This window comes from Mycteria americana, chromosome 1 (assembly GCF_035582795.1).
Source record: "Mycteria americana isolate JAX WOST 10 ecotype Jacksonville Zoo and Gardens chromosome 1, USCA_MyAme_1.0, whole genome shotgun sequence".
NCBI classification, from domain to species: Eukaryota; Metazoa; Chordata; class Aves; order Ciconiiformes; family Ciconiidae; genus Mycteria; species Mycteria americana.
This window is the reverse complement of record NC_134365.1, coordinates 111,532,897-111,551,427: the sequence shown is the minus strand read 5'-3', so window position 1 is coordinate 111,551,427 and position 18,531 is coordinate 111,532,897. Positions and strand designations below refer to the sequence as shown.

The following is an 18,531-nucleotide window of genomic DNA, read 5'->3' as shown; positions in this document are numbered from 1 at the left end:
TTAAATGGTCGGCTGAACCATGGCCATGCAGATTCCACAGAGCTGTTAAATCTCCTCAGGGTGGAGCAGCCTGGCACGGCACATTTCCTCCTTAGGAAGCTTTGCCCCCTTCCTTTTTTCTATACAACTTTGGAAATCAACAGGGCAGGCATTCAAGGTCTGCTCCCCTCAACTCAAAAAAGGAAGCCTACTGCTAGAGGAAATTTTTCCTTATACTGCAGCAAGGTAGTTATTTTCTCGCAGTTATCTTGTCTGTTGTGATTTGTCCTAATCATAGCTGGGCTATGACATTCCTCTGGAGACGTGGGACATATAGGGTACTGTGGTCACTGAAGCTGTGCAGGACATAATTCAGTGAACATACTCTTTGGGCACCTTTTTGAACCGTGATTATTTTTCTCCTGGCCAAATATCTGCCCAAATGACACATCCTGGATGAAGAATAATCTCTCTTTCATGTATGCTGTTCTTCTCCTCCAGATAACTTAGAAGACCTGTTTAGTACACAAAATGTTTTGCCTGGGATGTTCCCACTCCGGGTTCGTATGGTACTGTCTTGTGCCTGTTATACACACTTGCCTTTTGATTTTAGGGGGAATTGGCCTGTTAACTTTTTGGTTACTTTGCCTCTTGCTCAGCTTCAGTAATATTCTCAGACAGAAAGAACAAAACCAGATTTTCGGATTGTTTTTGAACCTTATACATAGCAAAGCTGAATTGGATCTCCCTCAGAAACAGTTGGTAGCCAACAGTAATGAATCATGTGGGTCCTCTTTGCCTTAACTATGCTATTAACTGGGAAACTGAATTTCTGCCTCTTGTAGCTTGGTGTTACAGTCTTCTACCTCATGAGCTGTCTTAAGCTTCTGAAGAAAAGGGTCTTCAGTATTAAAACTATTTTCCTATCTTTTCTGTCAGATTGCAATCACCAAATGTCATGAGATCCACATATTTTTCAACTGCAGACCATGATATGATCGACTACCGTGTATATCAGAAAAGTGCCAAATAATTTATCAGTCTTTCTGAGTTGTTGCCAGGAAAATCACAATCAGTCATGATACCTGCTTTATATATGCAGTATTATAATTGGCATTTGATTCCAGTGAGGGAAGAAGAGGGCTAGTTATCTGAAACGATCATTTCACTGTTTGCAAGTCTTAACAGACTCCTGTCTTAACAGACACAGGAGCTCTAGCTTTCTCAGCCAGCTTGGAAACACCAGAGGGACTCATTCACTTCTTTAATTCAGAGTTATTAGATAAAAGCAGGGAGAAAAGGACTTTATTAATAATTTCATAATGCTGAGTTTCTACATGTGCAGTTTGTTTTTAGGAAACAGATTGTTCATATTTGGGATAGGGAAGGAAAGGTTCCGTAAACAAGGTAATTATGCACTTCAGAAAATGTGGAGAGTGGAGTCCAGATGAACCTTAATTTTCATGCTAAGACAAAATATGTTTTTAAAAATGCTTAATTTCTAGTTTCAAATTAAAGTTACATACAATTTTAAACTCAGTCAAGTACTGAAAAGATACTTAAAAAAAAGAGTAATTTATTCTTGTACCCCAATTTAGCCAGCTGATTTAGACATAGCAGGAAGAGGTGTGTTGAATAAAAGGTGCCATATTTTTAAATGGCCATTTAAACCCACTGTCATATTTCATTGTGGCACTGCATCCCATGATATCCAGTGAACTCACATCAGTATCACCTCAATGTATGATGTAATGCCATAGATGCATCTTTTGCTGGATTGTAAGAAACTGATGCTGAAGCATTGGTTTCAAATCATGGAGCAAAAGATTAAACCTACAATTTTATGTTTCATACCAGGTGTTTGGCATGTGAAGATATGAATTAATAGTCCTTCCAGGTATACGGCCATACTGAGGTTTAGAGAAGGCCCTGTCTCCAATTTTTTCCCTGGATCATATACCGATTCTAATTTACAATATCCTTTGATCTCTGACCTCCATGCATAATGCTTCCTTTAAGAAGCCTCTTTGAAATAAAATATTGGATTTTTTTTAATGAGATGTTGACACTACCCTTTTAAAAGAGCCTTAAAATCACTTTTTCAACATTTTTCAACTTCTTTGTGTGCCTGTGCACCTCATCTAGTCATTTCTTTAGAGCCATGGAAAAGATTTGTCCCAAGACTAAAATGCTGAATTTCTTTTCAGCAAGAAATTTATCTCACATTGCTTGCAGTATTTCAAAGCAGATGATAAATTCTGTATACTCTTTTGATCTGCACACATCATCTGTGAACAAATCTACACATGCAAAATAAAATTTTGTGGAAACCGTATACAATTATTAGCATTCACAAATGTCCAGGTGTTAACAGGACCTCCTGCACTCAGCTAAAATAACCTCAGTGCAGTAAAACAGCCTTTTCTTAATGCATTCTCCTGAAGAAGCTTAAAAAAAAAAATCTATGATGGGTTTTACCAAGAGGAGGGGAAAAATATAAAATGTCCAATTATGCACTTATATCGTTTTATGTAGTACACGTTTTGGCTTTTCATCATGCAACCTGGATGACATTTTTAAATTACTGTGGTCAGAGCCATGCAGATGTAGATAGTATTACACGAAGGAAATAAATTAAACATAAGAATATGAGAAATAGGTCCATATACTGAAGTTTTCATATTTATAAAATAATGAATGGTTATATTTTTTTTTAATGTCTCTTGTTGCACAGCAGATTGAAGTGGCATTCATCATGGACATTTTAATCCCAGTTTCTGCTTTCCAAGCTGGAAGAAATAGATATGAAAGTGATACAGTGCTTTGATATTCTGTCTCAGGAGATATCAAAATAGTATAGGGATCAGAGATCTCTTCTGTCCTAGCATGACATCCTCAGGTTTTCTTAAAGTTAAAATTAACTTCAAGTCCCGGGGTAACTGCGCCAGCAAAGATGCAGCGAGATGTTTTGGCATCACTTGCAGAGCGAGGCACCCTTTTGTTCACTCTTTCAACACCCACGTAACTCTTCTCTTCCTTCCCACATCTTGTCAGGGTACATATCATCTGGGCCCTTGGGGCTGTGTGATCTTGCCTCCAGGCCGGTGCTTAATTCTGATTTGGTGCCCCTCAGAGCTTTGCCAGGCCGACTTGCACAACTTTCAATTTTACTTGCAGTTTCCCGGTCTCTTCCACGTTCCTCTGCATGTAATGGGGTTACAGAGTCTGTGTCCTTTGTGTCCCTCAGAAAGCCACATCCTATTGTAATGTGTGGGTATTTTATCCTCATAAAATTCAAAAGAATCATACTATGGAAGAAATATGATATTCATTCTTGGGGTAAGAGTCTTGTTCTCTGGTTTTTCAGGGGTATTACAGTTGTTAACTTCTTGGGAGCCAAGGATATCGAAGCCTCCTAAAATCAGACACTTAGCTACATCTATTCTCTGCTGCATTGTGTCCTCCACAGCTACAGCTGTTGGAAAAAGAAAGACTGGAAATGTCAGTGGATATTAAAAACACACATCAAAAGTACCTCATTCAGTGTCTTTCCAGTGAGGAAAATATTTGGATTAAACATTTTTGATTTTCATAGACTCTTTTTCTCTATCTTTTTAAAAGGAATTTCCTGACTTTGAGAACACAGTGACCAAAAAAAGAAAGTAAGTTGAGACCAGTTCGAGGTCTACACAGTGTCACTATATTTGTCTGTACCTTTTATCCTTGTTGTTTTATTAATGTTTGCCAATGTTGCTTTAATTCTCATAGAGTACATGTATTAATGTTGCAGTCGGAAAGCAAATAACAAGCTTGTAATGCATTATTAAAGCTCTTTTGCCATGATTTTTTTCATATACATAAAGATTTCTTCCAAAATATCAGAACCAGGACAGCTAAAATCAAATGCAGTTAATCTGGGCTTGGTTTAACCATATGTCTACTTTTCTGAAAGACTGAAGTGGTAACCTATTTTATAGCATGTTTGCACCATTGACCTGATAATCTCCTGAAGAGTTTTTTGTTTGTGTTTTTAATCCAAGTAAAAAATTAGTTTGCAAAATGATTCAAATAAAGCAGGTCAGTCTGTATTTTATCAAGTTTATTTGTGACAGCAGCATGCTTTGCATCCATTCGTTAAGACACAATGATACGGTTTGGGCTAATGATTAATACATGTTAGTAAGCAGAGGAATTTATTATGAAAATTCTTTTTTGGCTTCTGGTTGAAGGCTATTGCATTACTGAAGTGGTCCCCTTCAGATGAAATCTGAAATCCTGCCTAATGGAATGACAGAGACAGATCTTATCTGTCTGGCTGTGACAGACATGAAAATCCCTGGACTTTTTATTTTTATTTTTATTTTTATTTTTATTTTTATTTTTATTTTTATTTTTATTTTTATTTTTATTTTTATTTTTAGGTGGGGCTCCACTAAATTCAGAACATCAATGTTATCTGTCTATTGTTGAGAAATTTCAAAATAGAGAAAGATTTCAAAGAAAATAAAGAGCTCCTTTGTCTTAAGTAACAGTTTTAATCTATTTCTAGTCATCTGATAAAAACAGTAATAACTTACCAACTGCAAACACAGAGATGTATGCACTCAGAGCTGTGAGATCTCAGTTATCTGTGACCAGCCAGGGCCCTGTGAAAATGTTCACAAAATTGCATTAATTAAAGTATGGACATAACTCTATTATTCATGGTTTTCTCATCATTCTTTAACACTTTTAAGGAAGCCAAACTACTGTGTAGGCCTTACCCAAGGTTTACCCTACTAAGCCCTACCAAAGATGATGCAATCACCTAGCTGCCTAAGAGTCTCCTGCTTAGATCAGAACTAAGTCTGCCCCAGGAATTGAAATAGTAGTCTATAGCTACAATGTCAAATCTCACAATGCAAATAAAACTATTCTATTCTGAAACTAATCCTATTCTATATGAATTATCAGAATTTAGAAGGGTTGTCGAGATCATTTGACTAATCAATATAAAAAATGAGTAAGCTGGATGAAAATATGAAAAGATTTTGTAATAATAATTATTTCATTGTGAGTGTCCAGCCATCACTATCTTGGCATGATGCCCCCACTGATAATGCACAAATCTTCACATTGGCCTTTTCTGTAGATATAGAGAAAGTGAATGAGGAATTATCATTGTCTTTTTCTTATGAGGAGGCAACGAGGAAGCACCAAATGAAATAGAGTAGCAGAAATAAAATAAAAAGAAGTAAGCCTTGTTTAGACAGTAAGAATTAAATTGTGGAACTCTGGAAGCAAAAAAATTCAAGTGGTTTCAAAAGGAACTAGTGCTTACGGACCAGTTCCTTAAAAAACCCAATAGTTCAGTTGCACTTTCTTGCTTAGGAAACCCTTCAGCACCTACGTGCCTGTAGTTGGGAGATGGATCTCAATTTTTGTGCTCTTTCTCTTCTGCTGATGATTGTCACAGATTAGAGAGTCTCTGGTCTTATTTAGTATAATCTTCTGTCTTCATCCTCTAGCTCATAAATTACTATCCATTGGGGTTTTTTATGGATAAAGTGAAACAAATAAATTCACAGGGTAAATCTTTGTTAATTCAAAGATTTCTTTTTCTTCTGTAAAGTTAGTATATTCTTTAAGTCATCATCTATATACCACTGACCACAGATGGAAGCATGAGTTAGGACTATTCTTTGATGTAAATGTGCAAAAAGCTCAAGGTTTATTTGGGCAATTAAATGTCACTCAAGGTCGTGGGGATGGTATGTTCATATGTAGCTCTTTGGTTCAATCCATTATTATGTCACCAAACTTCAGAAACTAATTTCTAAAAGTTGTAGGACACTTCAGACCATGTCCAAAGAAAATTATCTTTTATTTTTTTCCTGATGGGCTCCCTGATTCAGTCACGAATTCTTCATTCCAAAAAGAAATGTCAACAACATAATTTTATAGAATGAAAACCCAGAAACTTTCAGAGCTTTGTGTGGCATGTAGTAGATGATTGGGTGAATGAGAAAAGCCAAGTAACTCCAATTAAAGCCAGTGGGAATTGCACAGCTAAATCCCTGTGCCCTGCTTTGAAGAATTAGGTTGAAAATATCCATATTTGATTAAATGTGCTTTCGTTTTTCATTCTGACTTTCAGCTAATGGTAAATTCTTTTAATTCTTTTAGATCCATCCAGAAGTCCATGTCTGAAAATGAAGCATTTGGTTAGTAACTGCTTAAATCATTTACTATATACTTGCTAATCTCACAGAGCCAACTTTAATTAAGGGTCTGATTTGCTTTACAGCTGTTGGAGCAAATGCAAAAGAAAGGAAAAAATACAGTTAAGCTATCAATATATTCCTCCCCCTCCCCACTTTCCACAGACACATTTGTAGGTAGATATTGAAAACAAACTAGTTAAACATAGAAACCAAACTGAGATTTAAAGAACCTATTATGGGACAGCATGAGAAATATTCAGCATGTCCGGTGTTTCTTTTAATCATTTCAATAAATATTGAAATATCTCGGATCTAATCAAATTCTGGTCCTTGCCCTTTCCCATGTTAAAATATTTTGCTTCAGCTTTCACAAACAAGTTCATCAAAGAAGAAATTGGCGGGGGGGGGGGGGGGGTGTCAGCCCATCCTGACACTGCATATTATTATCCACACTTGTGATTCAATGGATTCTATTTTGTAAATCCTCTGTAGGAAATAATAATCAGTTTCTTAAAAAGTAAAAATTCCTAGTGTTTTCAGTGAGAGCTTCCTGTTAACATTCTATTATTTATTCTTTGGAGTTTGGGTTTAGTTGTTGTATCTAGCCCTTACTGAGTAAAAAGGTTATTATATCTGCCTGTAACGATGCAGCTATATTTCATGACAATGTGTCTCAGATAGCTGAAAGTTCCCCTATGTTAAGACTTCATTCTGTAGCCCTGCACTGGGAAGACTGATGCAGAGCAGTATCATTTGGTCTACAGCATCCAGGCTGTAATGAATTCCCAGCACTTGACAGAATCGACAAGTGCTTTCATAAAGAAAATTTTCTGATATAGCCAGAGTGAAACCCAACATTAAAAAAACCAAAACAAAATTAAAAAAAAACCAAAACAAAACAAAAACCAGAAAGCACAAGAACTTAATAGTTATCAATATGCTGTGAAGCATGACCACTTTGAAGTTCACTGAGGGGACAGGAGAATGGCCATCTTGTTCTCAAAGCCAACCTAGTTGTCCCATTCAAGCTGAGACAGTACTAGCCTTGGAGCGTGTGTGACAGATGTGGGCATCTTTAATGTTATTTCTTGCTAACACACTAGCTGGTTAACTGTAAAATTAAATAATATTTGTACAATTCCTGGAAGCAAAATAAAGGCACAGATGTTCTGTAGGCTCCTAGGTCTTAAAACCAGGGTTAAGATAACAATCATTGTGATCATGTTTTAACAGTGTTAAATGAGGTATTAGACTGCAGCAAAAGATGATAAAACTTGAAGTCTGCCCACAATAAATACCATCCTTCCATCAAATTTCCTGTATTGAGAAATCATCAATTCATTTCCGTCTTTGAGCAGATGCTACAGTGTTCTGCAAGCTTGTTTGATTTGCATTCTGATGCTATTTTTATAGACTTTCCTGTTATTTCACAGGTTTGCTATGAATTCAGGTGACTGCTCTCTGTGCTTTTACTTTAGACAGGAAAAACGTGAATGGCACACTTTGGCAGGGTTCCAGGAAGCAGGAGAATGATTCGTACATCAGAAGGCACTGTCAGCTTGAAGGTAATTGCTAAACATATTTCAGCTGATTTTGCATTTTCCACAAAGTATTTTAAAGGGCACCTAGGAAAATTTCTCATTTTTCACCAATAATCTAGCTAAATAATTTGTCAAGTCCTTTTGAGATTTATCTTGTCCTCAAGGGGAAAAAAAAGTAGTTAAAATAAAGCTTACCTTAAAACTGGGAAGCTAAGAACACACTCTGTGACCAATTCACTCTGTAGTCCACAGGCCAAAGAAGACTTCCACTACAGTAAATCGCCATAGTCGTGTTGTATAGGGCTTGCCGCCTGTAATATGAGCCATAGTAGGAATCTATGTTCACTGTATACTTTACGCTGCTCCAGGTATCCAACAGGGAAACAGTAACTTTTCCCAGGAAAACAACCCTCTTGTGACAGGTGAAAAAGAGAGTTGGTAAAATTTTGTAGGCAACTGTTTTGTCCAAGTCGCTTTTTAAACCTGTTTTGACCAACTTTATTGAAACAACCTTACAGCTAATACATGGGAAGTTGCTAGTGACACTGTTTAAGAGCTGACCAGTATAAATTCATTAAAATAACTATGAGGAATAACAGGTGAGCAGTCACTTTGTCTATTTAAATATAAACTGGACTGTTAAAAAATTAAAATGCTTTGATAATCTGCTTATTATTGCTTCCAGGAATGGAATTTGTATTTGTACTTTTTAAAGTCAAAGCAGATCCATTATAGCTGCCTAATCAGACCAAACCAGACAAGGTTCGGCAGAAACAGAAACCAAGATATGTGAGATAACGTGCGTGCGTGTTTTGTTCTCTTCTTAAGCCAACAAAGTGGGAAGATGGCCATTGCCTTAACTTTTAATATCTCCTGTACAAATGGTCTAGATATCATCCACTGTTAGGAGATTCCACTGTTACCTGCATACGCCAAAGAAAGCAGAGGACAGGGAACCAGCTTTCTCTCTAGGTTTCATTCACTTCATCACTTGAAGATAAACTCTTAAATGCTTGGAAAATAGATCTGAAATCTCAATGTTTATTGCATTTGCCTGTATATGGGCAAATTTGGTTTCTTGGAACAAATTCCTTGGAAGAGATGACAGGAAAATTTAGAGGAACTCTGCTCTTGCAGTGAACTGATGAGGGGAAAAGGGGCCTTCAGTGGGTCTCACTGGCTTGCAAGGGAAAAGGTTGTAATGATAGGTGAAATAAAAATTAGGCATTTCTCTCCAGACAACTCTTACTTTTAACCAAAACCATTTTTGAATGATTCCTCAAACTACTCCAGAGGTTGTAAGCTTGGAGGTGGAAAAAGGCTGAATGAGCAAACAGAACTTTTTGACCTTCTTCCAGAGCCTTTTCTACTCAAGACTTTTTTTACCCTTTTAAATATCCAAAGCATGCAAAAGAAGCAGCGCACATTTTAAAAGCTGACAAGTGTTGTAACTGAAGGGCAGCAGCCCAGAGGGAACAGGAAGCAAAGCTGGCAGCTAAATAAAAATCTCCCTTTCCCCTACTGCAGTAAAATTATTTCAGGGGAAGTCCCCTTCACACAATGGTGAAAACCATTGCAAGGAGATTTACAGTGTATTGCTATTGATCAAGATAATTTGTCACTATTGATCAAACCTTGCTCTTAACAGAGATAATCCTTCAAGGTCTGCAAGCCTATTGCATAATATGAATTTCTGTTAGACGTAATAAGCCATGTGTGGTGGCCAGCATTGACTTCTCTGCTTACTTCCGAGCTGTATTCACAGACTTGACCCAAATCTCACTGAAGTCAATGAAAAGACATCCACTGACTCTGGTAGCCTTTGGATTAGGTCCTTAATGCCGCTGTGTGTATAACCTCTACAAAAATCAGTTTTCCAGACTGATAAGGCAGTAAAAACTTATATATCCCACAGACACAATAGTGGGAATACCTGTCTTTGCTCACAAGCACAAACCCAAATCATCAGTATCAGATTTGCCAGCCTAAAACTATCATTGTTGAAAAAGTTGACTATGCAAGTCACAGTCATTGGGCTTCCACGAAAGAGTATTACGGAGAGAAACAGAAAAGAGCTGACACCTCTCAGAGTTAGCGGACATAATTCTCCACTGCTACCAGTTCACTCCACAGTAAAGTGATTGGTACCCATTGCCAGACTAGGAAGAAAAGAACACTGCAGCTTACGTATATCTTTTATATGTACCTGCAGCTTATGTGTATCTTTTTTTTACCCAAATACCCCATTTCATATTTCAGTGGATTGGAGAGCTGATTTAAGCAAGATGTAAGACTACTGTGGATGCATGTTATTATGGCTAGCAAAAAAGATCGTGGCTGGGGGGGGACCACCACGGTTTGCTTTAATAACCTGCTGTTGTTCATTTGGTTTTGAACAAAATTACATTAAAAGCAGTGTCACTGTATGTAGCCTTTCAGGCTAAGGTCATTATATGTTGCCCCACAGTTCTTTGTGATTCAGCAGCAAACAGCTACCAAATAATACTATTTTGGACGAGACTATAAGAGGACTTGTGGGCACAGGACTGAACACTGCAAGACTTAACTTTTAGAGTAAGCTTACAGAGCACAGGGGCACAGTGTGCAGAGATGCCTGCAGGAGATGAAAACAAATTAGCCTGAGGACCAGAAACAACCCAGTTATGTTAAACTGGTGTTGCGTAAGCACTGCTTGACATGAGTTATGCTGCTTCTAGAAGACCAGCTAGCTCTATATTTAAATAAACAACTAGATTGTCAGCTACACCTGGCCCCCAGTGACTTCAAGGATATTTGCAGCTGCTTGAGACATTTTAAAATCTGGTCAGTCACATTAGATTTTGGAATGTAACATACTTTTTGGAAAAGCTTTTGGTTTTATTGTAACCAGCAACTCTGTAGGAGAAAGACACTGTCCTATAATCATAGAAGCTCTTACAGAAGCCTCCAAAGGCAAATTCATGCAATAAAATTTTCTGTGACTCGTTTTCCTCTTCCTGTTGACACACATGGCAAATAAAGGAAATTGTTTGATGGGGTTTTCTATGCAGCTGACCTGTCGTTTCAAGGAAGAACTAGGATGTGAAAAGAGTCTTGCTCTTTTTTGTCTGATGCCCAGATTGTAATTTGTGAGTTTTAACCCAGTCTTACAACATCCAAGTTTCAAAATTATGAAGAAGATTATTTGTTATTGTGCTACAATTTTTGTTTGCAGAGGATTTTCTTTTAGGAAAAATAAAATTCCTAAAAAAGTCTCTTGATTCAGAATTTGCTTTAAAAATAACATACAAAAATTTATGTGCTAACTTGTGGCCCTTTAATTGTTTCACTCACAGGAGTTTAGGGGGGTTTTGGCTAGCTTTACACGCATTGTGGTCTCATTTAATTCCAACATAAGCATAGGCATTTTGAGGACTGGGATCTTACTTACCTCTTTGAATATAAATTTTCATGGTCGTGTTCAAACACTTTTTTTCATGTGATAGCTAAAGAATCTCAGTCACTTGGAATTATTCACAGAATTAATCTTTCTTTTTCTGTTGATTGTAGACAAAACAATGCAATCAGTCTCACCTGCCTACAGTTAGCCTTTATGAATCTGTATGTTAAGTTAGCTTTCCTTTTGCAAACAGGAGAATTACTGATGTTGTAAGGTATTCCTCAGCAGCAATAAGGAGGCCAAGTTAGGATTCATGAGAAAAAAAACACCACCACATTCCTACTGGTTTCTAGTAACTTTGGAAAATTGGATAGCACTTTGGGCTGTGATTAGCAGATAATTTTTCTTCTTTTTTTTCCTGAAAAATAACTGAGTGCCTCTGGTGTCTGTATTGATGAAATCTAATCACAAAGGCCTTTCTACAGTAGTATAAAGATGGATGCTTTGCCTTAAGAGTGGGAGTAAGAGTAGATCTTTCAAAGTAGACTTACTAAAAGTAAACTTCTCGAAGAGTTGTTTGACCTATTATTGCTCATTGTTGTCATGAAGGTAGATACTCTTCCCATGCAAAGCATTAATTTCTTGGAAGAAATGGGAGGACGTTCATCCTTTGAAAGCAATTCCTAATCTAATCTAAGCTAAACAGATCTCAATTGCAAAGATCATTTTTGCTCAGGGCCTTCATTTTTTTATATGAATGTTCTACACTCTTCAGCTGTAAATTAGCAGGGCAAGAGGAAGCACTTGGTGGGATTCTGGGTTAGTAAACTCTGAGGACTAAGTACAGATAAAGAAGTAAGCATGAGTGAGTTTTCTTTATGTGAGTCAGTTTGGCAATTTGTTCTGTAGTCTTCAAAGCAGTTTGAGATAAAATGCATGCTTAAATGATATAAGATTAACTTCAGAGAGTCAAAATGTCAGCTCAAAACATCAAGTGCAATTTAAATGATATTCCTCAGAATAACTTAAAAGAGGACATTTTAAAGAATGTTTTCTTTTTTTTGTCATAATTCACAGAAGATAATATTATTGGTGATGGGATACATTTGCTGCAAGGAAAGAAGATAGAAGAAACCACATGCCAGGTGAAAGAACTACTCTTCTTTTCAGAATCTAAAATTTCATTCAAATAAAATGTATATTTCTTGCTTCCATTCAGTATTTGCCTAGCCTAAACTTCATACTCTTTATGCCTGTGTATGTTAGAAGCTGAGTTTAAAAGAAGACTCTGGTGACTACCTGAGTTGTGCACCATTTTCATTATGCAGACCATATGCATTTTAATACTTAGAAAACTTTTTCTTTCCCTGAGCGAATAAGTTTCTGTTAAACCAATGTGCTGGAATCGTGTCTAGCATGATCTAAGTGTTTAGATCAGTCTTGCATGATTCATGTTGGCATATGCATCCTAATGCTTTCTGAATTTCTATAAACATATACCGTATCTCCTCTTCATAATACTACATTAGTTATCCCACCAGTATGAGCAATTAAGGAATTCTGACCCTTGGGTTTGCGGAATAGTAATAACATAAAAATAGGTAACAACCCATCAGCTGGTGAGAAGCAGAGAGGTGAGGAGAAGGACTTGGAGCTCTGGAATTAGAACAACTGGCATTTGCTCTTTATTTCACTTCCAGTCTAATGTTTGCCCTGATAATATATTACTTAAAGGGCCAATTCGTATCTGTTGCAAATCAGTTTAGGTCTGTTGATTTCACATGACACAACAGTTTACCCAGTTTGGGAATCTGACTAAAAGTGTCTAACACACACCTATGTATATGTTCGTGTGTCTAAATGAGGAATTAATACAATAAATTATTTAAAAGCTGAAAATGTGGTTAAATCTGCCTTTACAGAAGAATATTACATTCAAGGTGAATTTTAAACTTTATAAAAGGCTCCAAGCTAAGCTTCCTCTGCTGTTTCTATACAATGTCAGGAGTCCTTTTGGATGTTTAGGTTAAAAGCAAGAAAAAACTGTACATGCATCACCCTGAAGGCATCTGAGATAAGACAGAGAGCTGTGAAGACCCAGACTTTAGGTAGTGCTCAGCCCCAGTGTAGGCCAGAAACACGATCTGGCTTATAAAGAAGACAAGTCAAATGATCTGTGTATCAGGGGACAGACGACCGTATTTGTGGCTTTAAAGCCAGTGAGTTCCAGGTTTCTCCTGCTTTCCCTCAGGGTTTTATCTGTCTCTGTATTGTTAGTTTGTTCCCATGATCACCTCCTCTCCCCACTGCCAAAAAGTAGGTGGGGAGGAAAGAAAGGAGAAAAGAGCTCTTTTCTCTTCTGCATCTCTCATTCTCTTTCTCTGTTGTCTTCCTCTCTCCTCCTAAGTATTAAGAATACAGATTACTCTTTGATTTCCCACAGCAGTTCTTCCCTTAGTGTGAGTGATCTCTGGCTCTGCCCCTCTTCTGCCACGGCAGCCTCTGGGCTGGCTCCTGGTTAAGATCCATTTCCCAGACATGATAGAATATGGAGGGGAAAAAGAGAAGACGAAATAACAGGGAATAAGGCCTATGGTTTGCTTTAAGTATAAGTTTCCTTAAAATCCCTTAAAGCATCTCCCCATGAACCATTTGCCCACTTCTAAAAGAAAAGTTCTATTTTTGACTTCTCTAATTTTTTGAAGACACATTTTGGAGCACGTGACTAATGAGCTGTAGAGACTTGGACACCTCCAAGGTTTGGTACCAATTTAAGACCTATTGAACTTGGCTCTTATAGCTTGCTTTTTGAAAATTTTACCTTTTAATGACATTATTTTGAGGTTTTGTGATTATTACCTCTAGCCTTCATTATCATCAAGATAACAATGATATAATGCCTGTTTAAGCTTCCAAAATAGTCTGATTTCATTTGCTGTACTACATCATGCACACAAATAAGGAAATACTGAGAGAACAGCATTATGGGGGAAACTCTCAGCAAAACTGAGTGCCTTTGTGAAGTGCCTGTATGCTGATGCACACAGCATGGGGAACAAACAGGAGGACTTAGAGGTCTGCATGCAGTTGCAAGGTTGTGGTCTCATCAGGATCACAGAAATGTGGTGGGATAGCTCACAGAACTGGAGTGTAAGCTGCCATGGATGTCATTCCTGTCTTCAGGAAAGGCCAGAAAGAGGATCCGGGGAACTACAGGCCTGTCAGTCTTACCTCAATCCCTAGGAAGGTGATGGAGCAAATCCTCCTGGAAACTGTTCCCAAACACATGAAGGACAAGAAGCTGACGGGGGTAGTCAGCATAGATTTATGAGGAGGAAATCATGTCTGACCAGCCTGAGGGCCTTCTACAATGAAATGACTAGCTTGGTGGAAGATAGGAAAGCAGTGGATGTTGCTTATCTTGATGTTACTAAGGCTTTCAACACTGTCCCCCATAACATCCTCATGGACAAACTAATGAAATAGGGACTAGAAAAGTGGACAGTGAGATGGACTGAAAATGGGTTGAACTGCTGGGCTCAAAGGAATGTGATTAATGGCTCAAAGTCCCACTGGAAACCTGTCCCTACTGGTCTACCCCAGGAGTCAATCCTGAAGATTTATCATCTTCATTAATCACCTGGATGATGGCACAGTGTGCACCTTCAGCAAGTTTGCAGTCAATGCAAAACTGGGAGGAGTGGCTAATGCACCAGAAAGTTGTGCTGCCCATCAGAAGGCCTTCAACAAACTGGAGAAATGAACAAACAGGAACCTCATGAAGTTCAATAAAGGGAAGTGCAAAGTCCTGAACCTGGGGAGGAATAAGCCCTTCCGTCAGTATGGGTTGGGGGCCGAATGTCTGGAAAGCAGCTTTACAGAAAAGGTCTTGGGGGTCCTGGCAGAATCCAAGTTGACCATGAGCCAGTGATGTGCCCTTGGAGCAAAGAAGGCCAACAGCCTCTTAGGCTGCATTAGGCAGAGAATTACCAGCAGATCAAGGGAGGTGATCCTCTGCTCAGCAGTGGCAAGCTGACCCACCACATATAGGTGCTGGGTACAGTTATTGTCTCCCCAGTAGACGACAAATAGGAAAATACTGGAATAAATCCAATGAAGGGCCACAAAGATGATTAAGAGACTGGAGCATCTGTCATACAAGGAGAAGCTGAGAGAGCTGGGACTGTCCAGCCTGGAACAGAGAAGGCTCAGGGGGATCTGATCCATGTGTACAAATACCTGATGGGGTGAGTAAAGAAGAGGGAGCCAGGCTCTTGTGACAGGTGCCCAGTGACAGGACAAGAGGCAATGGGCACAGACTGAAATACGGGAAATTTCATTTAACATAAAGAAAGCACTTTTCTGCTGTGAGGGGAGGTCAAACACTAGAAGAGGCTGCCCAGAGAGGCTGTGTAAAGTCCATCTTTGGGGATACTCAAAACCTGTCAGGACACAAACGTAGGCAACTTGCTCTGGTGGACCTGCTCTGAGCAGGGAGTTAGAGTAGACAATCCCCAGAGGCACCTTCCTGCCTCAGCTGGTCTGTGTGAGTCTGTGATTCTATAAGACATGGAAAAGCCAAATTTACAAGAAAGAATAAATATAATAGATGAACATTTTAGGTTTTTTTTTCTCCCTCTCATTAAAAAAAAAAAAGGAAAAAAGAAAAAAAGAAAGCAAGAAAGCTTCTTTGAGTGCTTTACAAAACCTAATCCCTCTCCATTTCCTAAATAGATGCTCGTTTCATTCCATTCATTCTGTAAGTGCTGGACAACAGGGGCTTGGAACAGAAGCACAGGTTGAGGGACACAGCACGAGCAACACTGTAATAATTGTACCTTACTATAAAAAATAGCTTTACTTCCTGCATTTATTTTTCATATCTTTGTTCTAGTTTGTTCATGTCTAGCAGGGCTCCCTTGATGGCTCAAGCCATTTGTAGCATATTGGGAAGGACATAAAATATGAAGTAATACAGTCTTTGGGCTAATACATTTTCAAAAATGTTTCATGGCTCATTTCTCACGTAAATTCTTAGGTTGCATTCAGCCTTCAAAGTGTCATCCATATTCATGAAGAAAAAAGGCTAGTGTTCATTACTTTCACTGACAAGCTATAAGCACTGTCAAGCTTGCCCACTAGGGACTGCATCAGTGCCCCAGGGAAAGTGCATTCTCATGGTGTTCCTATCACGAGGACATTGTGACCAAGAAATGGATTATGGGCAGATAATGAAAGTGTATATAGTCTTGTCTTTGCTTAGTTCTGAGGATCCTCCCATTTTCTCTGCATTGTTAATCCAGTTCAAACTCACACCCTTGGGGCTCAACATGCCAGGTAAAATGAGGCGAACTGAACAAGACCCTTTTTAGAAATGCATCAGGGACACTTGGTCCTCAGCTGGGGGCTTGCTGCTGAGGAAAGTCCTCTGTGGCTTTCCTGCTCATTCAGAAAGGAGAGGCAAGATCTAGGATGAGACCCAAGCATCCCATGATATAATGTGTGGCTCTGCCACTGTACCGCATACACTGTGATGTCTCCAAGATGTTACTGAGTCCCAGACAACTAAGGAAATTAAGACAGCTCAATATCAAACTGATTTCAATGGGTGTCAGCTGGTGTATCTCAGCCATTGCTTTTATATGCACACAGTACTGGGCTGAAAGACTGCTGAGCTCTCACTCCGTATTCAGTGACATGATAATAATTGTGTTTATTCATCTTATTTATGTTGGATTTTTTTAATTTTACTTTTCTTACCATCTAGGTGATAAACTATGAGCAGTGGATTCCACCACGAGTTCACAATCCAAGTGTGGCTGGTAACAGTGAAATGGTGAGTTGCCGTGAAAACTGTTCATTTTTTTTCATCGGCAGCTAGCAGCCTGGAAGAACATGCTGGTTTAGTAGCATTTCCTTTACTGTATGTTGCTTCCCCAAACACTGAAAGATCTTTATCCATATCCATTCCATTAGTCATGACATCTCTTTCTCTTTTATAGAATACCTTATTATCGCCCTGCTATTAATCACGATATTTCTTTATATTTTATAGAATATCTTATCATTGCTCTGTGATTCTCAGGGAAAATCAGCCTATAATCCTAGCCTGCTTAGTTTGACTCTGCAGTCATTTTTGAGTAGCTGGAGTACCAGACTAAAATAATGGGAATATTTAAAGGTCAGATATGTATGGGCAGGAGCACATGAAAGAAGTTTGTACAGTGCTTGTCTATATATTGGTTGACCATGGCTTTACTGACATTTTTTAACATAAAATTTATCCAAATTCAGTGCATTTTACAGAACTAACTCTTTGTATAAATAGAGCAGAAAGTTCTCTATCATCATGTACTATTTTAATATCCACTATGTGCAGCAAGGGTGTTACTGAAACTTTCCAAAAATTTCTATGGTACAATAATGATAGCACCATTGACACGGTAAACATATAGTAATTTTTGTCTTCTCACTATTACACTGTACTTTGAATTTAAGTGCATAGGTAATCATGATTAAATCATTGCAGTTCTTTGGGAAAGGCAAACCAGTTGAGGAAAAATCACAGAGATTAGACTCTGCCATGACTAAATTCTTTATGCTGAGAAGTGACGTGCTGTGCAAGTACTTTTATTGAAATTAATGCAGTTATACCCAGGAAAGAGAGTGCTCAACAGGACTGAGATTGCTGGAATCTGACCAACAGTGTTTTACACTTAGCTTCCAAATTGCTCTATTTCTGTCACCAGGTTAACCCTCATAACATCTCAGTGAGCAAAGATTTCTAAGGTATTTAGAATATCTTAGGATAAACTGGAAACACTTTATCAGACACAATTAGGTCTTCTTTTTCTGTAATACATTTTTATAAGTGCATTTTTAAAATGTATATTTTCTGTCCATAAGTATTTATGCACACTTCATGCAAATTATTTGCAACTGAAGGGCAGCCTGTGATTTATTTTTTTACACAATTCATTTTTATTTGTGGTGTGACATGATTTTGCATGACTAAAACCCATTAAGCAGGGAAATAAAGAATATTCTTGTTCATGAGGGAATTTTTTCCTTATAGATAGCTTTGCTTATAGGTTGGGCAAAACACAAGCACAGCTACAATATTCAAGTGAGCAAATGCTCTGACCCTAGAATATGGGGGGGTGGGGATTTAAAAGTCTTTAAATGTGTTTTAAATTTAACAGCTTTTTATGAAAGGAGACTTACTGCTCTGTGCGCTGGTCTTCAATATTCCCCCATAGTTCCTTTTGGAACATCCTTCCCCTTCCACAGAGAAGGAAGGTACTGGAAAGTAGCATACTCCAAATTACTCTACATTACTGGTCCAACCAGTTGCTCTGCACATTCTGTCGCCGCACTTCCTTCTCTCATATCCTGGACAGCGGCAACTAGAGACACCAGATTCCAGATA

At 38.2% G+C, this 18,531-nt stretch overlaps 1 protein-coding gene across 2 annotated transcripts in view; it reads left to right on the top strand.

Moving 5' to 3' along the window:
- Positions 1 to 18,531, top strand: part of SAMSN1 (SAM domain, SH3 domain and nuclear localization signals 1) — a 90,535-nt gene that overhangs the window by 11,720 nt on the left and 60,284 nt on the right. The window contains exons 3-7 of one of the 2 annotated variants that reach the window (XM_075491844.1): positions 3,601 to 3,641; positions 6,145 to 6,182; positions 7,661 to 7,747; positions 12,180 to 12,247; positions 16,870 to 16,938. In XM_075491844.1, the coding sequence (XP_075347959.1) occupies positions 3,601 to 3,641; positions 6,145 to 6,182; positions 7,661 to 7,747; positions 12,180 to 12,247; positions 16,870 to 16,938 (303 nt within the window). The remainder of the gene's footprint in view (positions 1 to 3,600; positions 3,642 to 6,144; positions 6,183 to 7,660; positions 7,748 to 12,179; positions 12,248 to 16,869; positions 16,939 to 18,531) is intronic. The other variant, XM_075491845.1, reaches the window with a different exon arrangement.